Source organism: Bactrocera oleae, chromosome 3 (genome assembly GCF_042242935.1).
Source record: "Bactrocera oleae isolate idBacOlea1 chromosome 3, idBacOlea1, whole genome shotgun sequence".
Classification (NCBI taxonomy): Eukaryota; Metazoa; Arthropoda; class Insecta; order Diptera; family Tephritidae; genus Bactrocera; species Bactrocera oleae.
The window spans coordinates 45,475,937-45,493,310 of record NC_091537.1 but is presented as its reverse complement, the minus strand read 5'-3'; the positions used below and the strand labels follow the sequence as shown (position 1 = coordinate 45,493,310).

At 33.5% G+C, this 17,374-nt stretch overlaps 1 protein-coding gene across 1 annotated transcript in view; it reads left to right on the top strand.

The window, feature by feature from the left end:
- Positions 1-17,374, top strand: part of CarT (Carcinine transporter) — a 757,984-nt gene that overhangs the window by 81,630 nt on the left and 658,980 nt on the right. The window contains exon 3 of the mRNA XM_070106583.1: positions 10,079-10,249. Coding sequence (XP_069962684.1) covers positions 10,079-10,249 — 171 coding nt within the window. The remainder of the gene's footprint in view (positions 1-10,078; positions 10,250-17,374) is intronic.

Below are 17,374 nucleotides of genomic sequence, written 5' to 3'. Positions count from 1 at the left end.
CTGATATTCCCTCTAGAAGGGGAAGGGTGACAACCCCGCAAATATGAGTTTTAAAATATTTTAGAATAAAAGTGAAAACATAGTATATTTGTGGATTTACAATTCAAGAAACTTATTAAAAAAATATTCAATATTCCTCTGATTTTTGTATACAGTAAACCCCGGTTAAGTATCACAATTTTAATCCTGCTTATCGGCCTGTGTCTTGCTGCATCTCACGTTTTTTTTCTTAATTTTTAAGGAAAACGGTAATTTTTTTTAAATGCATAGAAATTATTTTTTTGGTACCACTCGCTTAAGTACCAGGATCGCTTATGTACTACAAAGCGCAAAAAATCTGCATCTTTTTTGGCACTTAACCGGGATTGACTGTATTTGTCAAAGAATGGGCGTATGTAAATATTTGAATTTTTTGTACACACATCTGCCCGTATATATGCACACGACTTGTTCACTTTGTTTCCATTTACGCATGCCACGTTGTATATGAATAGGGGTTGATTTTGCACTTGCCATGTTCGATGTATGTTTGTAAGGGTGTGTATGGTTCTGATTTCCCATGAAACAATGAGTGTACATATTTACCTACATAGTTGTATGTAGACAAATTAACAATTATAATGGGTACTTTCATATAATATTTGTTTACATGCACACATAGTTATACATAATATTTGCGACCGCTTGGTCTTTTCTTATCGGGTTATGTCAAGCAAGAGGTGAACAAAATCAAACCCAGAAATCTGACTGAACTGAAGCAGTCCGTTAAATACATATTTGAGGCAATCTCGACTTCAACCTTTCAGCCCGCATTAATTTTCTAATTAAGTGTCGCATATGCGTGGCTGAGCATGGAGGAATAATTAATTGTATAAAATAAAATTAAAATTTTCTATACAATACAAAAAAATTGATAAAAAAGAAACTTATTACGGTTTATTTTTGTACCACGATTCGTGAGCCGCCCTGTATATGCAGAATATCTTAAATTATATGCAAAGTCGTTTGCGCATTGTAAATATACGAATCTGTAAGCGTACATTTCTTAACATTCAATTTAGCATTATTTTTCTCATTTAACATTCAAAATGCTCAATTCTGCTATTTTGCGCTCCGCAGGGGTAAAACTCTGGTGAAATCAGCTTATAATTTGTTTGTGGTGAAATGCTCTAATGTTGGTGAGTAACCCTCAGTCAAGAGGAACCTTTTCTATGATATACGTTCTATGATAATATACGTTCTCTGCTATCGACAGGAAACACATTGCAATAAAAAAGCTCCGTAACAGTGTTGCCACTTGAGAAAATCTTTGGATACCAAAATGCCTACCATATCTGCTGCAAAACTACCCAATTTTTCTAACATCAGAATATTTGGTTTTATTTCACTTCACATTTGGAAAATATATTTATATGTATATACAAATGAACCTTAGAGTCAATTAAATTTAGCGACATGCACACTTTTTCTTCACTTCAAGCCAATCGAATATTTTTAATCATTTGCTTTGAAGGTCAGGCTATCAAGAATTTTCAAGTTCTTAATTGACATTTCACAAACGTCATTTACCTGACATATATATCATTTTGTTCTCTTGCTGTGGAGGTTTTATGTACTTTACACTGTTATACCTAAAAAACCTGTTGAAAAGTATAACATTAACAATTATTTATGGTAAAACTAAAGTATTTACTTAGCCATGAGCTTTTTCTTTCATTTGATTCATGATATTGATATTGAAGAATAGCGCGAAAATGTCAGCTAGATCTCTAAATTTGAAAAATGATTGAAATTAAAATTGAATACATGGTTCCATCTTGACTTAGTTAGTATGAATAGCTAGCAAGAAAGTATGCAATTTTGAGCGAAAAAATCTTAAGATTAAGTATCAGTCTAAATATCTGATCAAAAACCTTATTCCTGCCAACCAAACTACCAACGGAAAATAAAACCACCAATTTTGCTCGGATCAAATCGGCAACCTCGCTCCAAAATCCGCCTCATTCTATGACAGCTATAAAAAAAAATTTATTGTATTGTACTCATTGCAACGCTTAATGTATTGTAGCAGATGTTGGCACGAATGGTCGAATTTCGGACGGTTGAGTTAAAAAAATATCGAATTTGGAAAAGTGCTTTATAATAAAGCTTAATCATTACCTCCACCATCGCAACTTTTAAACAGCGACAAGGAGCTGCCGAATGTTTTTGTGTGAGAGAATGCTTTTCAAAAGCAGGAAAATCTTTTAGAACCATTTTCTGGTTTGAGTTTTATACCAAAAGAACACATTTTTCATTCTAGATTGAGCAGAGTTCGCAGAATTGTAGAAAATGTGTTTGTAATAATGGTATCTAGATTTGGCGTACAACAAACCACCATTGCACTCACATCAGAAAAATCAAAAACTTTTGTTTTAACTTGTTAGTTTGACAAAAAAACGTATGCATTCACAAATTTAATTGACCAAGAAGGAAATTTAATTGAAGGAACCTGGCGCAGAGAACAAGATGCGCCAGAATCTACGTAAAAGTGTAAATCATCAAATGAAGTGAAACAAATTCGCAATACTTTGCTGAATATTTCAGTATCAGTATTCAGGGACAGTATCTTGGCAAAGAAAATTCACAAATTAACAAGCATAAACTAATATTTAATAATTACATACCAATGCATTGAAATAAACAGTTAATAGAATTTTTTTTATTTACCGTTGTATTTTTTGATTTGCCGAAAATTTGTTGGCAGGAGATACATTTTTTTAACATCCTCTATAGTTGTAGTCGAGTACTTCTTTGTAAATGCTTTTTACTGTTTCTTTATCTCATCTCGATCACTGTATGCTTTCAGGTTTCACAAAGCCGTTAAGTATCGGTAAACTGCAAGATTAATTTTTATTTCGCCCCCGCACTTGTTCGTCTTTTAACTGTCACTATGCAAATGAACTGGTTTGATATCCGTCAAGCAGATCCGACAACAAGTCGGTGTAGCGTACGTGCAGCTGACATAAGATGACACCAATACACTTAAAGTTTTGATGACTTTATTTGATCGTCTCCAGGGGCCTTTAGTGCAGGGCAGAAATTGTTACCGGTTGGGGTCAGGTTATACTCGTATGCCGTACGATGAGAAGTAAGTACCATCTCAGCTGGTAAAATAGACAGCAAGACATCCAAGCAGAGAACTTAAAACAACGAGAAGGTGCAGGTTTGACAGCGAACAATTTGTAGGATTTTATCAAGGAGTTCACCTCACATGCACGAGAAACAAATAACATTTCTCGCTTTTATAACAGCGGTGAATCTGTAAACATACGCTCTCTTAACATAACCAAACGGTGAATATTGAAAAGAATATATTATGTATGCCCAACTGGGAATATTGATATGCTATTTGAAACATATTCCCTTTTATTGAACTATTATTTATTATTATTTTTAAATTATTTTATGTTAATTCATTTTAACTTTCTTGTGAGTTATTAATAATAATTTAAACATAGGTATTTTGATATATTTCTTAAAATAATTTAAGTGCTTGACACCATTATGGTCATAAAAGTACAGAATTGTGTTTTGCCGTCGGCATTTTCATATCATGTGTAAAAATATTTGTAAATTTGTCTACAAACAACATATGTATGTATGTAGATATGAACACTCATTGCTTCAAGTGAAATCTCCGTTGACACGGTCAACCAATGATCGAAGCTCACGTTCTTTGCTTTTATGTCAAAGAGTCAATCTGTCGAAGGACTGACGCCGTCGTCAAAGCGTCACAACATTGTGTTGTTAGTAGAAAATCCGAGATGTGCCGAAAAATAAACGAACGCTCGCCGATTGTCATCGCTTCCCTTGCCGCTCTAACAGCTTTGCGCACAAATCATTGTAGGTATGTATGTTTTTATATGAACATGCCTACATATTGACGAAGATTTTTGTGAGCCACGAAAATATATTTTAGAATTGTGAAATATTTTAAATCGAAAAAAAAACAACAATTGTCTCAAATAGCATCAGCACCAGAAATCAATATGGCAGCCAAATTGACAAATCCTAAATTTGTAGTAAATCACACACCAACAACATTTTCATTCATGAACGCTGGCGCACAAGCAATAAGCTAAGTCGTTTCATTCATAAAAGCAAACGCCTCACACATCTCCCCGAGCATGCGTTTGCCTACAAGCGTCTTTTCGCGACGATGGCAAAAGCTAAAAATCATAAATTGAACAAATTTCTGATATTCCCTCTAGAAGGGAAACGTGACAACCCCTCAAATATGAGTATTAAAATATTTTAGAATAAAAGTGACAACATAGTAAATTTGTCGATTTACAATTCAAGAAACTTTTTAAAGAAAATATTCAATATTGCTGTGATTTATGTATACAGTAAACCCCGGTTAAGTATCACTCCTCCAACCCCTCTTATCTGCCGGTGTCTTGCTGCATCTCACTTTTTTTTTCTTAATTTTTTAAAGAAAACGGTAATTTTTTTTTAAATACATAGAAATAATTTTTTTTGGTACCTCTCGCTTAAGTACCACAATCGCTTATGTACTACAAAGCGCAAAAAATCTGCAAATTTGGTTTTGGCACTTAACCGGGATTGACTGTATTTGTCACACAGTAAGTACGTTCGAATTTTTTGTACAGACATTGACTTTACACTTGCCAATATGCGATGTATGTTTGTAAGAGTGTGTATGGCACATCTCGGATTTTCTACCAACAAAACAATGTTGTGACGCTTTGTCGTCGCGTCAGTTCTTCGACAGATTGACTCTTTGACATAAAAGCAAAAAATGTGTCAACGGAGATTTCACATGAAGTAATGAGTGTACATATCTACATAAAAAGACATACAAATGTGTAAACGACATAATATTATATATGTATGTCCTGCTACATATGTTTACACATGCATTTGAAAAGAAAAATTGAAGCATGAATGTGAAATACCGACGGCAAAACACAATTCTGTACTTTTATGACTCCATAATGGTGTCAAGTACAATTAATGAATTATTTTAAGAAATATATCAAAATACTTTAATAGTAATAATTTAAAAGTATTTTGATATATTTCTCATAATAAAGTAAAAATGAATTAACATAAAATAATTTGAAAAATAATAAATAATAGTTCAATAAAAGGGAATATATTTCAAATGGCATATCAATATGCCCAGTTTTGCTCACATATTATATTCTCTTCAATATTCGTCGGTTGGTTATGTTAAGAGAGCGTATGTGTACAGATTCACCGCTGTTATAAAAGCGAAAAATGTTATTTGTTTCTCGTGCATCTGTGGTGAACTCCTTGATAAATTCCTACAAATTGTTCGCTGTCGAACCTGCACCTTCTCATTGTTTTAAGTTCTCTGGTTTATCACAAGAAACCGACAAGAAGTATTCGACATCACACTTGTGTCAGAAGAACTTATAAATAGATTAACCCAATTTAGAGTTCTTGAAAAACACTCCTTTTTGGACCACCGCTACATTGAATGCATAAGTGAAGAGGATGTAGAAAATTTCAGGAATCATAGGAAAACGAACTGACTGTTGCATCTGCAAGAGCTAAAAAAGCGTATTCCTGTTATTCTCACTTTACTTATGTAAACACTTACTACCCTTTACACATGTAAAATAATGGGGGGGGGGGGGGGGCAGTAGAGGATTAACGCCTGGGGTAGCACAGTGGCTCTACACAGCAATTGTAAGGCCGATTATGACTTACGGTATATTGGTATGGTGGCCATTAACGAAAAAGAAATGCGCGGTAAGACGTATGGAAAGCATACAAAGAGCAGCCAGTGTTTGCATCAGTGGAGCTCTCAGAACTACACCAAGACAGGCAGTAAACGTAATTTTGCAAAAAAATGCCAGCGAATTCAGCTCTTAGACTGAGGAAATCCTCCCTACTAGTCGCCAGTAACAAGGGTCATTCTATTATACTTAGGAAGTTCCCATTTCTTCTCATAACCAGGGCTCCTACAGAGTTGAAATCTAAATCCGGTCCCTAATATTACCTTCACTTCCAGAGCAGAGTGGGAAAGGGGCGAGGTGAACAATTCGGTAAGGGATAAGGATCTATTCGGATGGTTCCAAGTAAGATAACCGAGTGGGCGGCGGTTTCTTCTCAGCTAAACTAGATACCGAAACCGCCTTTCGGCTTCCAGACCACTGCAGTGTTTGCTCAAATTCAAACGGAGTGTTATAAAGACTCGAGTAGGAGTACTAACAGACCACTGTCTAATAGGCAGACATGACTTGGAACGCCATATAATAACTATAGTAGAAGCTGTCAGGAGGCAGAAGAGGAAAAAACCAGTAAATATCTTCTATGCGATTGTCAGGCTTTCTATAGGGAAAGAATCGCAGCCATCGGTCGAAGTGTTCTTGGGGCCGTCTAACAGGCCACTGTCTGATAGGCAGACATGCCTGTAGACATGGAACGTTATATAATAATAATAAACCCAACGATTACCCTCCTCCCGCCCAACCGACGCGAGGGGCGCAATCCGCATACGTGCGGAATTAGCCGAGTCAGAAAAGGCAAGAGAGTTTTTTAAGTGTTGAGATCTAAAACTGCTCAGCTACAGAAACAAAAATTTCAACAGCTAAGATCTAAAGTTACAATATAATAAATTGTTACATTTTCATTAATTAAGAGAAAACAATAAAGTCTTTTTAATTTTGAAAAGTGAGTCAGATAAGTCAAATGTGCTGGAATGAGAATTAAAATCATGACATATACGGCGGAATGGCTCGTTTAGTTCAAAATTTGATCTACAGGATTTTAGCAGTAATGGTCTAAACTGCCTCGAAAGGCGAACCGGGATATTAAATTTAATTTCAGACAGGAGAAAAGAACTGCAAACAGTTCCATTCAAAAGTTTCACTAAGAATATTATGCCAAGCATTTCCCTACGACTAGAAAGTGTAGGTAGATTAATAAGTTTTAAACGACTTGTGTATGGAGGTAGACTTACCCTAGCATCCCATCGGAAATGCGCTAAGGCGAAAAGTAAAAATTGTTTTTGAACCGACTCTAACTTGTCAGAATGGATTTGGTAGCTAGGGTTCCATACCACAGAGCCATATTCCAATATAGGTCTAACCAAAGTTGTATAAAGTGTTTTAGTAATATACGGATCTCTAAATTCTTTAGACCAACGTTTAACAAAACTGAGGACAGCTTTTGCTTTCAACACCATGGTATCAATATGAATGACTATTGTAGAAGCTGTAAGGAGGTAGAAGAGGAGGAGATCATTCAACAGCTTCTATGCGATTGTGAGGTTCTTTATAGAAAAAGAGTCCCAGCCATCGGTCGAGGGTTCTTGAGGACATTTCGGAGGTTGCACAGATAACGCTTGTCGTACTGATGAAGTTCATTAGAAGTACGGTGGTTCAGAGAGCAGCCAATAGAGTGAGGGGAATCACAATGGGCCTCCTAAAGGGCTAGGTGTGTCATAAGACAGCCACTCTACCTACGTACAGCTTGCATCGTGATTATTTATATATGTATAACCAGAGAACTTAAAACAATGAGAAGGTGCAGGTTCGACAGCGAAAAATTTGTAGGAATTTATCAAGGAGTTCACCACAGATGCACGAAAAACAAATAACATTTTTCGCTTTTATAACAGCGGTGAATCTGTACACATACGCTCTCTTAACATAACCAACCGACGAATATTGAAGAGAATATAATATGTGAGCAAAACTGGGCATATTGATATGCCATTTGAAATATATTCCCTTTTATTGAACTATTATTTATTATTTTTCAAATTATTTTATGTTAATTCATTTTTACTTTATTATGAGAAATATATCAAAATACTTTTAAATTATTACTATTAAAGTATTTTGATATATTTCTTAAAATAATTCATTAATTGTACTTGACACCATTATGGAGTCATAAAAGTACAGAATTGTGTTTTGCCGTCGGTATTTCACATTCATGCTTCAATTTTTCTTTTCAAATGCATGTGTAAACATATGTAACAGGACATACATATATAATATTATGTCGTTTACACATTTGTATGTCTTTTTATGTAGATATGTACACTCATTACTTCATGTGAAATCTCCGTTGACACATTTTTTGCTTTTATGTCAAAGAGTCAATCTGTCGAAGAACTGACGCGACGACAAAGCGTCACAACATTGTTTTGTTGGTAGAAAATCCGAGATGTGCCATACACACTCTTACAAACATACATCGCATATTGGCAAGTGTAAAGTCAATGTCTGTACAAAAAATTCGAACGTACTTACTGTGTGACAAATACAGTCAATCCCGGTTAAGTGCCAAAACCAAAGATGCAGATTTTTTGCGCTTTGTAGTACATAAGCGATTGTGGTACTTAAGCGAGAGGTACCAAAAAAAATTATTTCTATGTATTTAAAAAAAAATTACCGTTTTCTTTAAAAAATTAAGAAAAAAAAAGTGAGATGCAGCAAGACACCGGCAGATAAGAGGGATTGGAGGAGTGATACTTAACCGGGGTTTACTGTATACATAAATCAGAGGAATATTGAATATTTTCTTTAAAAAGTTTCTTGAATTGTAAATCGACAAATTTACTATGTTGTCACTTTTATTCTAAAATATTTTAATACTCATATTTGAGGGGTTGTCACTTTTCCCTTCTAGAGGGAATATCAGAAATTTGTTCAATTTATGATTTTTAGCTTTTGCCATCGTCGCGAAAAGACGCTTGTAGGCAAACGCATGCTCGGGGAGATGTGTAAGGCGTTTGCTTTTATGAATGAAACGACTTAGCTTATTGCTTGTGCGCCAGCGTCCATGAATGAAAATGTTGTTGATGTGTGATTTACTACAAATTTAGGATTTGTCAATTTGGCTGCCATATTGATTTCTGGTGCTGATGCTATTTGAGACAATTGTTATTTTTGTACAACAATGTTTGTATTTTTCTTATTGGCTGACGTACTTACATTTGTACGCTTAAATGTATGTAGATTTGTGTATGCATTACTTATTTTGCGCGGTCATATGCATATTTGTACATACATACTTACATATAGAGCAGTGCGCTCACATGTATTTATTGATAATTGATAATATATTATTATATTATATAATATAACATATTGATGTACATACATAAATTATTAATTCTGTAAAAATTGAAATTAAAAAATTATGAAAATAGTAAAATATTATTTATTGCATAATCTTTCAATTTTATCAATGTAGCATTTGTGCAAAAAAATAATAATTTATCAATTTTTCATCATAAAAATCGTTTATATGGCAAAAAATAATCATGCATATGTGAAGTGGCATTTGTATTTCTTGTTTTCTCATTCATTTCATTTCATTTTTCTCTTTATATTGGTAGATACGTATTTTGTCAGAGAACGTTGTTAAAAATTCTCATTTCTGTTAAATAACAGCAAAACTATATAGAAAGTGGTGAACTCCTTGATCTCAAATTTTCAGCCAACCAATCGAGCATCATACAAAATTCAATTTGCACCTTCTCATTGTTTTAAGTTCTCTGGTATAACTAAATATCTATCTCGATTCGTTTTAGAAGTTACAAGTAACTGTCAGGGGAACAAAACTATTATTTTTTTTAAACTTCATTTTTTTCACATAATAACAAATAATGTATATTCAGCCGACTAAGGCAGGATATTTTTCACAAAACGCAATGGTTCAATTTAAAAAAAAATGGTCTAGGATGGAAAAAGCATACGAGTTACATCAATCCACCGAGTTTTCAAATGATGAATAGTTGGGAGAGCCCCAAATAATGGCTTAACTGCTGCCGCTTGCACTCATGCGTTCTAGTTACCTCCCTTTTCACAATTATTTAGCTATGAGTGCATCAATTTCCCCATTGTGATAACCGAACATTTAAATACAGCGAGTGTTAAAAAGTCATTTATCATTATTTAAAAATTTTAAGTTTTACTGAATTTTTAATTTATTTCCAATGTAAATAAATTCAATCAATACTTACAGAAATTATTATTTGTTCAAATATAAAGCATATATATATTACATGTATAGTTTTTTGTTTTAGGAAAAATTTGACGGCTACAGTAAATGCTACCGCTACGATTTTAATTGGACTGGTGTTCTTGATTTAAATTACTATGATATAAATACACCAAATGAAACCTGGTCCTACACAAAGTGTGATTTTGGATGGGAATACAATAAATCGGTAGTATCGTCATCTATCGTCATTGATGTAAGTAAAAGTTTTAGGAAACGTAGAAAACTAATTTAAAAATATGTCAGTAACTAATTTAATATCCAAATATATTATTCATGAATTCCGATTAAATAAAGAGAATTAGTGTTTTTGTTGCAACGTTATAATTCAATATTGATACATTACGGGTTTATATATGCATATGTAATATATATGGATGTGTGTGTTAACAATATTCGGTTAATTTTTTTATATATATATTCTTATAATTTAGATTTAGTTAATTTATAATTCTTTATATGATAACCTATGGTATGTTGGGTTATCTTCTTGTATTGGGGATAGATGTTCTGTGTATCCGTGTATAGTTTACGTGTTCTCTTATACAAGTATTGTGCCGTGAAATGATGTTCATTACATCTGTGGAAGCTGTAACACAAAACGCCATTAATCAAAAACAAATAAGTTGCTATAACTAAGCTCCATAATAAGATACAAGACTGTTATTTAATATACAGGATCATATTCATTTGTGGCACCCGCAGTAAAAATTTTTTTTACAAAGTGGGAGTGGTTCCGCCCCCTAATCGAAATAATGTCCATATCTCCTAAAATAAAAAAGGTATAATAACAAAATTCACTGAGACCAAATGCTTTTAGCACCTCTATCAACATTGTGAAAATGGGTGAAATTGGGTGACAAACCCGCCCACTCCCCATATCACGGTATTGTTTAAAACTATTAAAAGCGCGATAAATCAAGTAATAAACACGCCAGAGATATTAAATTTTATCACTGGGATGGTATGAGATGACTTTATAGGAACTGACTTCAAAATTAGACAGTCCGCGTGGCACCGCTCACTTTTAGGTGAAAACCCATATCATGGGCCCTGCTTAACCGATTTCAACCAAATTCCGTACATAACTTTCCTCTCATATTTCTATGTTTTAGTGCGAAAATGGATGAAATCGGATTACAACCACGCCTATTCCCCATGTAATAACATTTTAAATTACATCTGATTCTTTCACTTTCCACTATGAAAATCAAGCAACAATGATTGTATCGGGGTAAAACGTGAATAATGCGCTTAAGGTATGCCACCTTGTGACAAAAAATTGTCTAAATCGAACCAAAACTGTTCGATCCCCTAGGTACTGAATATATGGACCCAAGTGCCTATAGTTGTCTTTTTACCGAAAATATCGGTCAATGTGTAAGATATATAATTCAAATTCATATAATAAAATAAATAAATGAAACTCTCGATATTAGTATGTTTCTGTGTCAAAAATTGGTTGAATCAGATCAAGACTTCCTTTAATAGAAAATTTTCCCAACACCTAAAGTAATTTCCCGGGCTTTGATCCTTGCTAGCTGCGAGAGTATAAAATATTCGGTTACACTCGAACTTAGAACTTCCTTACTTGTTTATATTTATTTCACTTTTAATTTTTGGCGGGTTGGACTTTCACTTTTTATGTGTTCGCTTTAAAAACGCGGGAAAAAGTGTGTCCTTTTCGTGTGTCGTTTTTTTTCTTCGTCTTGTGGTAAGTGAAGTTGGTGCAGTAGTTTTTTCCTCTGCATTATACCTCTATTACTTTCCGGAGTATGTACTAGTAATGCAGGGAAATATTTGTTTGTATTAAACATTGCTCATTTATATATTATGGCTTTATAATTATCCCGATTATTTTAAGGTCTTACAAACAATCGTTACCCAACAAGCAATTAAACGAATTTAAAAATTGGCCAATGGAGAATCCCTACAACTCCCATTGTGGATTGTAACAAAACCAGGTCCGTCATTTAAAGGACCTTACTTCCGTCATCAATAATTCAAGATAAATTGAAACGACATCAAAAATATAGGGTATATATGAGTATACTGAATTAGCGTTCGGTTTTAAAAATGTTGCCTTTGCTCAATTTGTCTACATGGTTTTGAATTCGTATAGCTTTTCAGTTACAATTTTTAGCAATGTAAAAGATCAAAAAAATCCAACTATTAACAAGAAGTAAAGGCTAAGTTCGGATGTAACTGAACATTTTATACTCTCGCGAGGTCAAATGGCATACTTAGTTTTTTTCTTTATTTTAGGTAGCGTCAGCGAAAATTTTATTTAAAAAAAATACATCTTGAAGAGAGATATAGATATGTATGAATGTGATATTAACTCGACCACAGTGTCTAAATTTTATATTATACTAGCGACCGGCTTTGGCTTTGCACGTGTGCAATGCTGATACTAAATACACTACAGAAAAACTGTGAATATAAAATATAAAGCCTATGGCATTCACTGAAAAAATGATTACGCGTTAAATTTGGAGTAAAACAATTTCACTTTCCCTATACAATGAAGATTTCCTGCTATCTTTGGAATATCTAAATTCATAAACTACATTTTTACTATTTACTTTTTACACTTTTACCTATTTATTTTATTGTTACAACAATTAACATATTATAGAATGTCGTTATATACAACGTTCACGCCTTTCTTGTCATTAGACAATACAAAGATGTTTTCTCTAGAGCTTAATCTTAAAAGAGCGACATACATTTGGCCATTTCAGCAGATATCTTTACCGGAAACTGTAAACGTTTAAATTGGAAGTGTAAATACGATGGTATATGAGGGATTCGGGGAATCAATACATCTTTTTCGGTATCACATCCTGTGAGTACTGTGCACAGTTTTTAATAAAATAATAGGACAACCTATTTTCTACAGCATCTTGTGAAGACGGAGTCCAGACGCGTTCAAACACTTTAGACATTCTGTAGGAAAATGAACAGACTGACCGAGTAGGACGTTTTCGTCGACGCTTAAATCTTTGAAAGAATCATATTATTGACCTTATCTACTTCTTCGTTAGTTGGTAACAGAATCGCTCTACACATTTGTATGTCATTCCTTCTCACACTTTGTGTTAACTCGTCATTGCCAACTTTGAGCAGCATCCCTGGAAATATCCTGTTCTCACGTGAAAATGACGAAACCCTCATATTAGTTTTAAGCTCTAATTTATTGACATATAGCCAAAGGTTAGATCTTTTTAGGGAATTGTTTATTTCGTCAGCACGTGTTCCTTGAGTCACTACTGGTAGGGTTTGACGGAAATCTCCGGAGAACAGAATTGTACATCGACCCATAAGTGAATTTTTTTCTGCGCAAATCGCGCATTGTCCTATCCAGTGCATCCACAGACGTCTTGTTTGACATGGTAGCTTCTTTCCAAATTGCTCTGTTTAGAAACACAACAGACGCTGTTATTATCATTGGTTGCCATCAGCGGGAGCTTGAATGTATAGTGTGCGGTTCGGCTTCCTTCTAAAAGCGTAGCGGCAATGCCGGAAGACGCAATAGCTTACGAAATTTTTCCGGTCCTATCCCATCTTTTTACAAGCAGTTAGATTAAAAATGTTTTTCCTGTACCTACTGGGGCATCAAGGAAAAGCAATTTCCCTTCAGTGCATTGAATACTTTTTTCTGATCGATGTTTAATCGTGGCTCATCTTGAGCTATATTTTGTAAAAGTATCGTTTGATCGTATGAAGTTTCTCTTGTGTATTCGGCACTGTTAGTTAAATCTGAGTTAGTAGTATTAGCTGACATCGGCCCGTAAGTCATGGCGTCTTGCGATTTTTCGTGTAACTATCGAAGTCCACCTGGGAATGATGAAGGTAGTATAACCAGAGAACTTAAAACAACGAGAAGGTGCAGGTTCGATAGCGAACAATTTGTAGGATTTTATCAAGGAGTTCACCTCACATGCACGAGAAACAAATAACATTTCTCGCTTTTATAACAGCGGTGAATCTGTAAACATACACTCTCTTAACATAACCAAACGGCGAATATTGAAGAGAATATATGTATATGTATGCCAAACTGGGAATATTAATATGCCATTTGAAATATATTCCCTTTTATTGAACTATTATTTATTATTATTTTTAAATTATTTTATGTTAATTCATTTTTACTTTCTTGTGAGTAATTATTAATAATAATTTAAACATATTTTGATATATTTTTTAAAATAATTCAAGGGCTTGACACCATTATGGAGTCATAAAAGTACAGAATTTTTTGTGTTTTGCCGTCGGCATTTTCATATCATGTGTAAAAATATTTGTAAATTTGTCTACAAACAACATATGTATGTATGTAGATATGAACACTCATTACTTCATATGAAATCTCCGTTGACACGGTCAACCAATGATCGAAGCTCACGTTCTTTGCTTTTATGTCAAAGAGTCAATCTGTCGAAGGACTGACGCCGTCGTCAAAGCGTCACAACATTGTGTTGTTGGTAGAAAATCCGAGATGTGCCGAAAAATAACCGAACGCTCGCCGATTGTCATCGCTTCCCTTGCCGCTCTAACAGCTTTGCCCACAATCATTGTAGGTATGTATGTTTTTATATGAACATGCCTACATATTGACGAAGATTTTTGCGAGCCACGGAAAAATATTTTAGAATTGTGAAATATTTTAAATCGACAAAAGCTTTGTTGCCACTTTTGTCATTGATTTCTGTGTTTGCAGGGTTGTCACTCTTCCCATCTAGAGGGAACATCAGAAAGATGTTCAATTTACGATTTCTAGCATTTGCCGTCGCCGCGAAAAGACGCTTGTGGGCAAACGCATGCTCGGGGAGATGTGTAAGTCGTTTGCTTTTATAAATGAAACGACTTAAGTAGCTTATTGATTGTGCGCCAGCGTTCATGAATGAAAACGTTGTTGGTGTGTGATTTACTACAAATTTAGGATTTGTCAATTTGGCTACCATATTGATTTCTGGTGCTAATGCTATTTGAGACAATTGTTGTTTTTGTACAACAATGTTTGTATTTTGCCTATTGGCTGACGTACTTACATTTGTACGCTTAAATGTATGTAGATTTGTGTATGCATTACTTATTTTGCGCGGTCATACGCATATTTGTACATACATACTTACATATAGAGCAGTGCGCTCACATGTTTTTATTGATAATTGATAATATATTATTACAAGTATATTATATAATATAACATATTGATGTACATATGTACATACATAAATTATTAATTCTGTAACAACTGAAATTAGAAAATTATGAAAATCATTTCTTGCATAATCTTTCACATATTATCAATGTAGCAATTGTGCAAAAAAATCATATTTTATCAATTTTTCATCATAAAAATCGTTTATATGGCAAAAAATAAACATGCATATGTAAAGTGGCATTTGTATTTTTTGTTTTCTCATTCATTTCATTTAATTTTTCTCTTTATGTTGGGAGATACGTAATTTGTCAGAGAACGCTGTTATAAATTCTCATTTCTGTTAAATAACAGAAAATATTACAGAAAATGGTGAACTCCTTGATCTCAAATTTTCAGCCAACCAATCGAGCATCATACAAAATTCAATTTGCACCTTCTCGTTGTTTTAAGTTCTCTGGTTATACAACAATGAGAAGGTGCAGGTTCGACAGCGAACAATTTGTAGGAATTTATCAAGGAGTTCACCACAGATGCACGAGAAACAAATAACATTTTTCGCTTTTATAACAGCGGTGAATCTGTAAACATACGCTCTCTTAACATAACCAACCGTCGAATATTGAAGAGAATATGATATGTGAGCAAAACTGGGCATATTGATATGCCATTTGAAATATATTCCCTTTTATTGAACTATTATTTATTATTATTTTTAAATTATTTTATGTTAATTAATTTTTATTTTATTGTGAGTTATTAATAATAATTTAAACATATTCATATATAATTCATAATTCACCATTATGGAGTCACAAAAGTACAGAATTGTGTTTTGCCGTCGGCATTTCACATTCATGCTTCAATTTTTCTTTTCAAATGCATGTGTAAAAGTAATTATGTACGTAAATATGTACTTACATATATTATGACATACATATATCAGAGAACTTAAAACAATGAGAAGGTGCAAATTGAATTTTGTATGATGCTCGATTTGTTGGCTGAAAATTTGAGATCAAGGAGTTCACCACTTTCTGTATAGTTTTGCTGTTATTTAACAGAAATGAGAATTTTTAACAACGTTCTCTGACAAAATACGTATCTACCAATATAAAGAGAAAAATGAAATGAAATGAATGAGAAAACAAGAAATACAAATGCCACTTCACATATGCATGATTATTTTTTGCCATATAAACGATTTTTATGATGAAAAATTGATAAATTATTATTATTTTGCACAAATGCTACATTGATAAAATGTGAAAGATTATGCAAAAAATGTTATTTTACTGTTTTCATAATTTTCTAATTTCAATATTTACAGAATTAATAATTTATGTATGTACATCAATATGTTATATTATATAATATAATAATATATTATCAATTATCAATAAATACATGTGAGCGCACTGCTCTATATGTAAGTATGTATGTAGAAATATGCATATGACCGCGCAAAATAAGTAATGCATACACAAATCTACATACATTTAAGCGTACAAATGTAAGTACGTCAGCCAATAAGAAAAATACAAACATTGTTGTACAAAAACAACAATTGTCTCAAGTAGCATCAGCACCAGAAATCAATATGGCAGCCAAATTGACAAATCCTAAATTTGTAGTAAATCACACACCAACAACATTTTCATTCATGAACGCTGGCGCACAAGCAATAAGCTAAGTCGTTTCATTCATAAAAGCAAACGCCTTACACATCTCCCCGAGCATGCGTTTGCCTACAAGCGTCTTTTCGCGACGACGGCAAATGCTAGAAATCGTAAATTGAACATCTGTCTGATGTTCCCGCTAGAAGGGAAAAGTGACAACCCTGCAAACACAGAAATCAATGACAAAAGTGGCAACAAAGCTTTTGTCGATTTAAAATATTTCACAATTCTAAAACATTGTTCCGTGACTCGCAAAAATGTGCGGAGCTTTCACATGAAGAAATGAGTGTTCATATCTAGATACATATGTTGTTTGTAGACAAATTTACAAATATTTTTTTTTTCATATTTCTTTACATGTACACACGATATGAAAATGCCGACGGCAAAACACAATTCTGTACTTTTATGACTCCACAATGGTGTGAAGTACATGAATTATTTCAAGAAATATTTCAAAATAATTTATTAG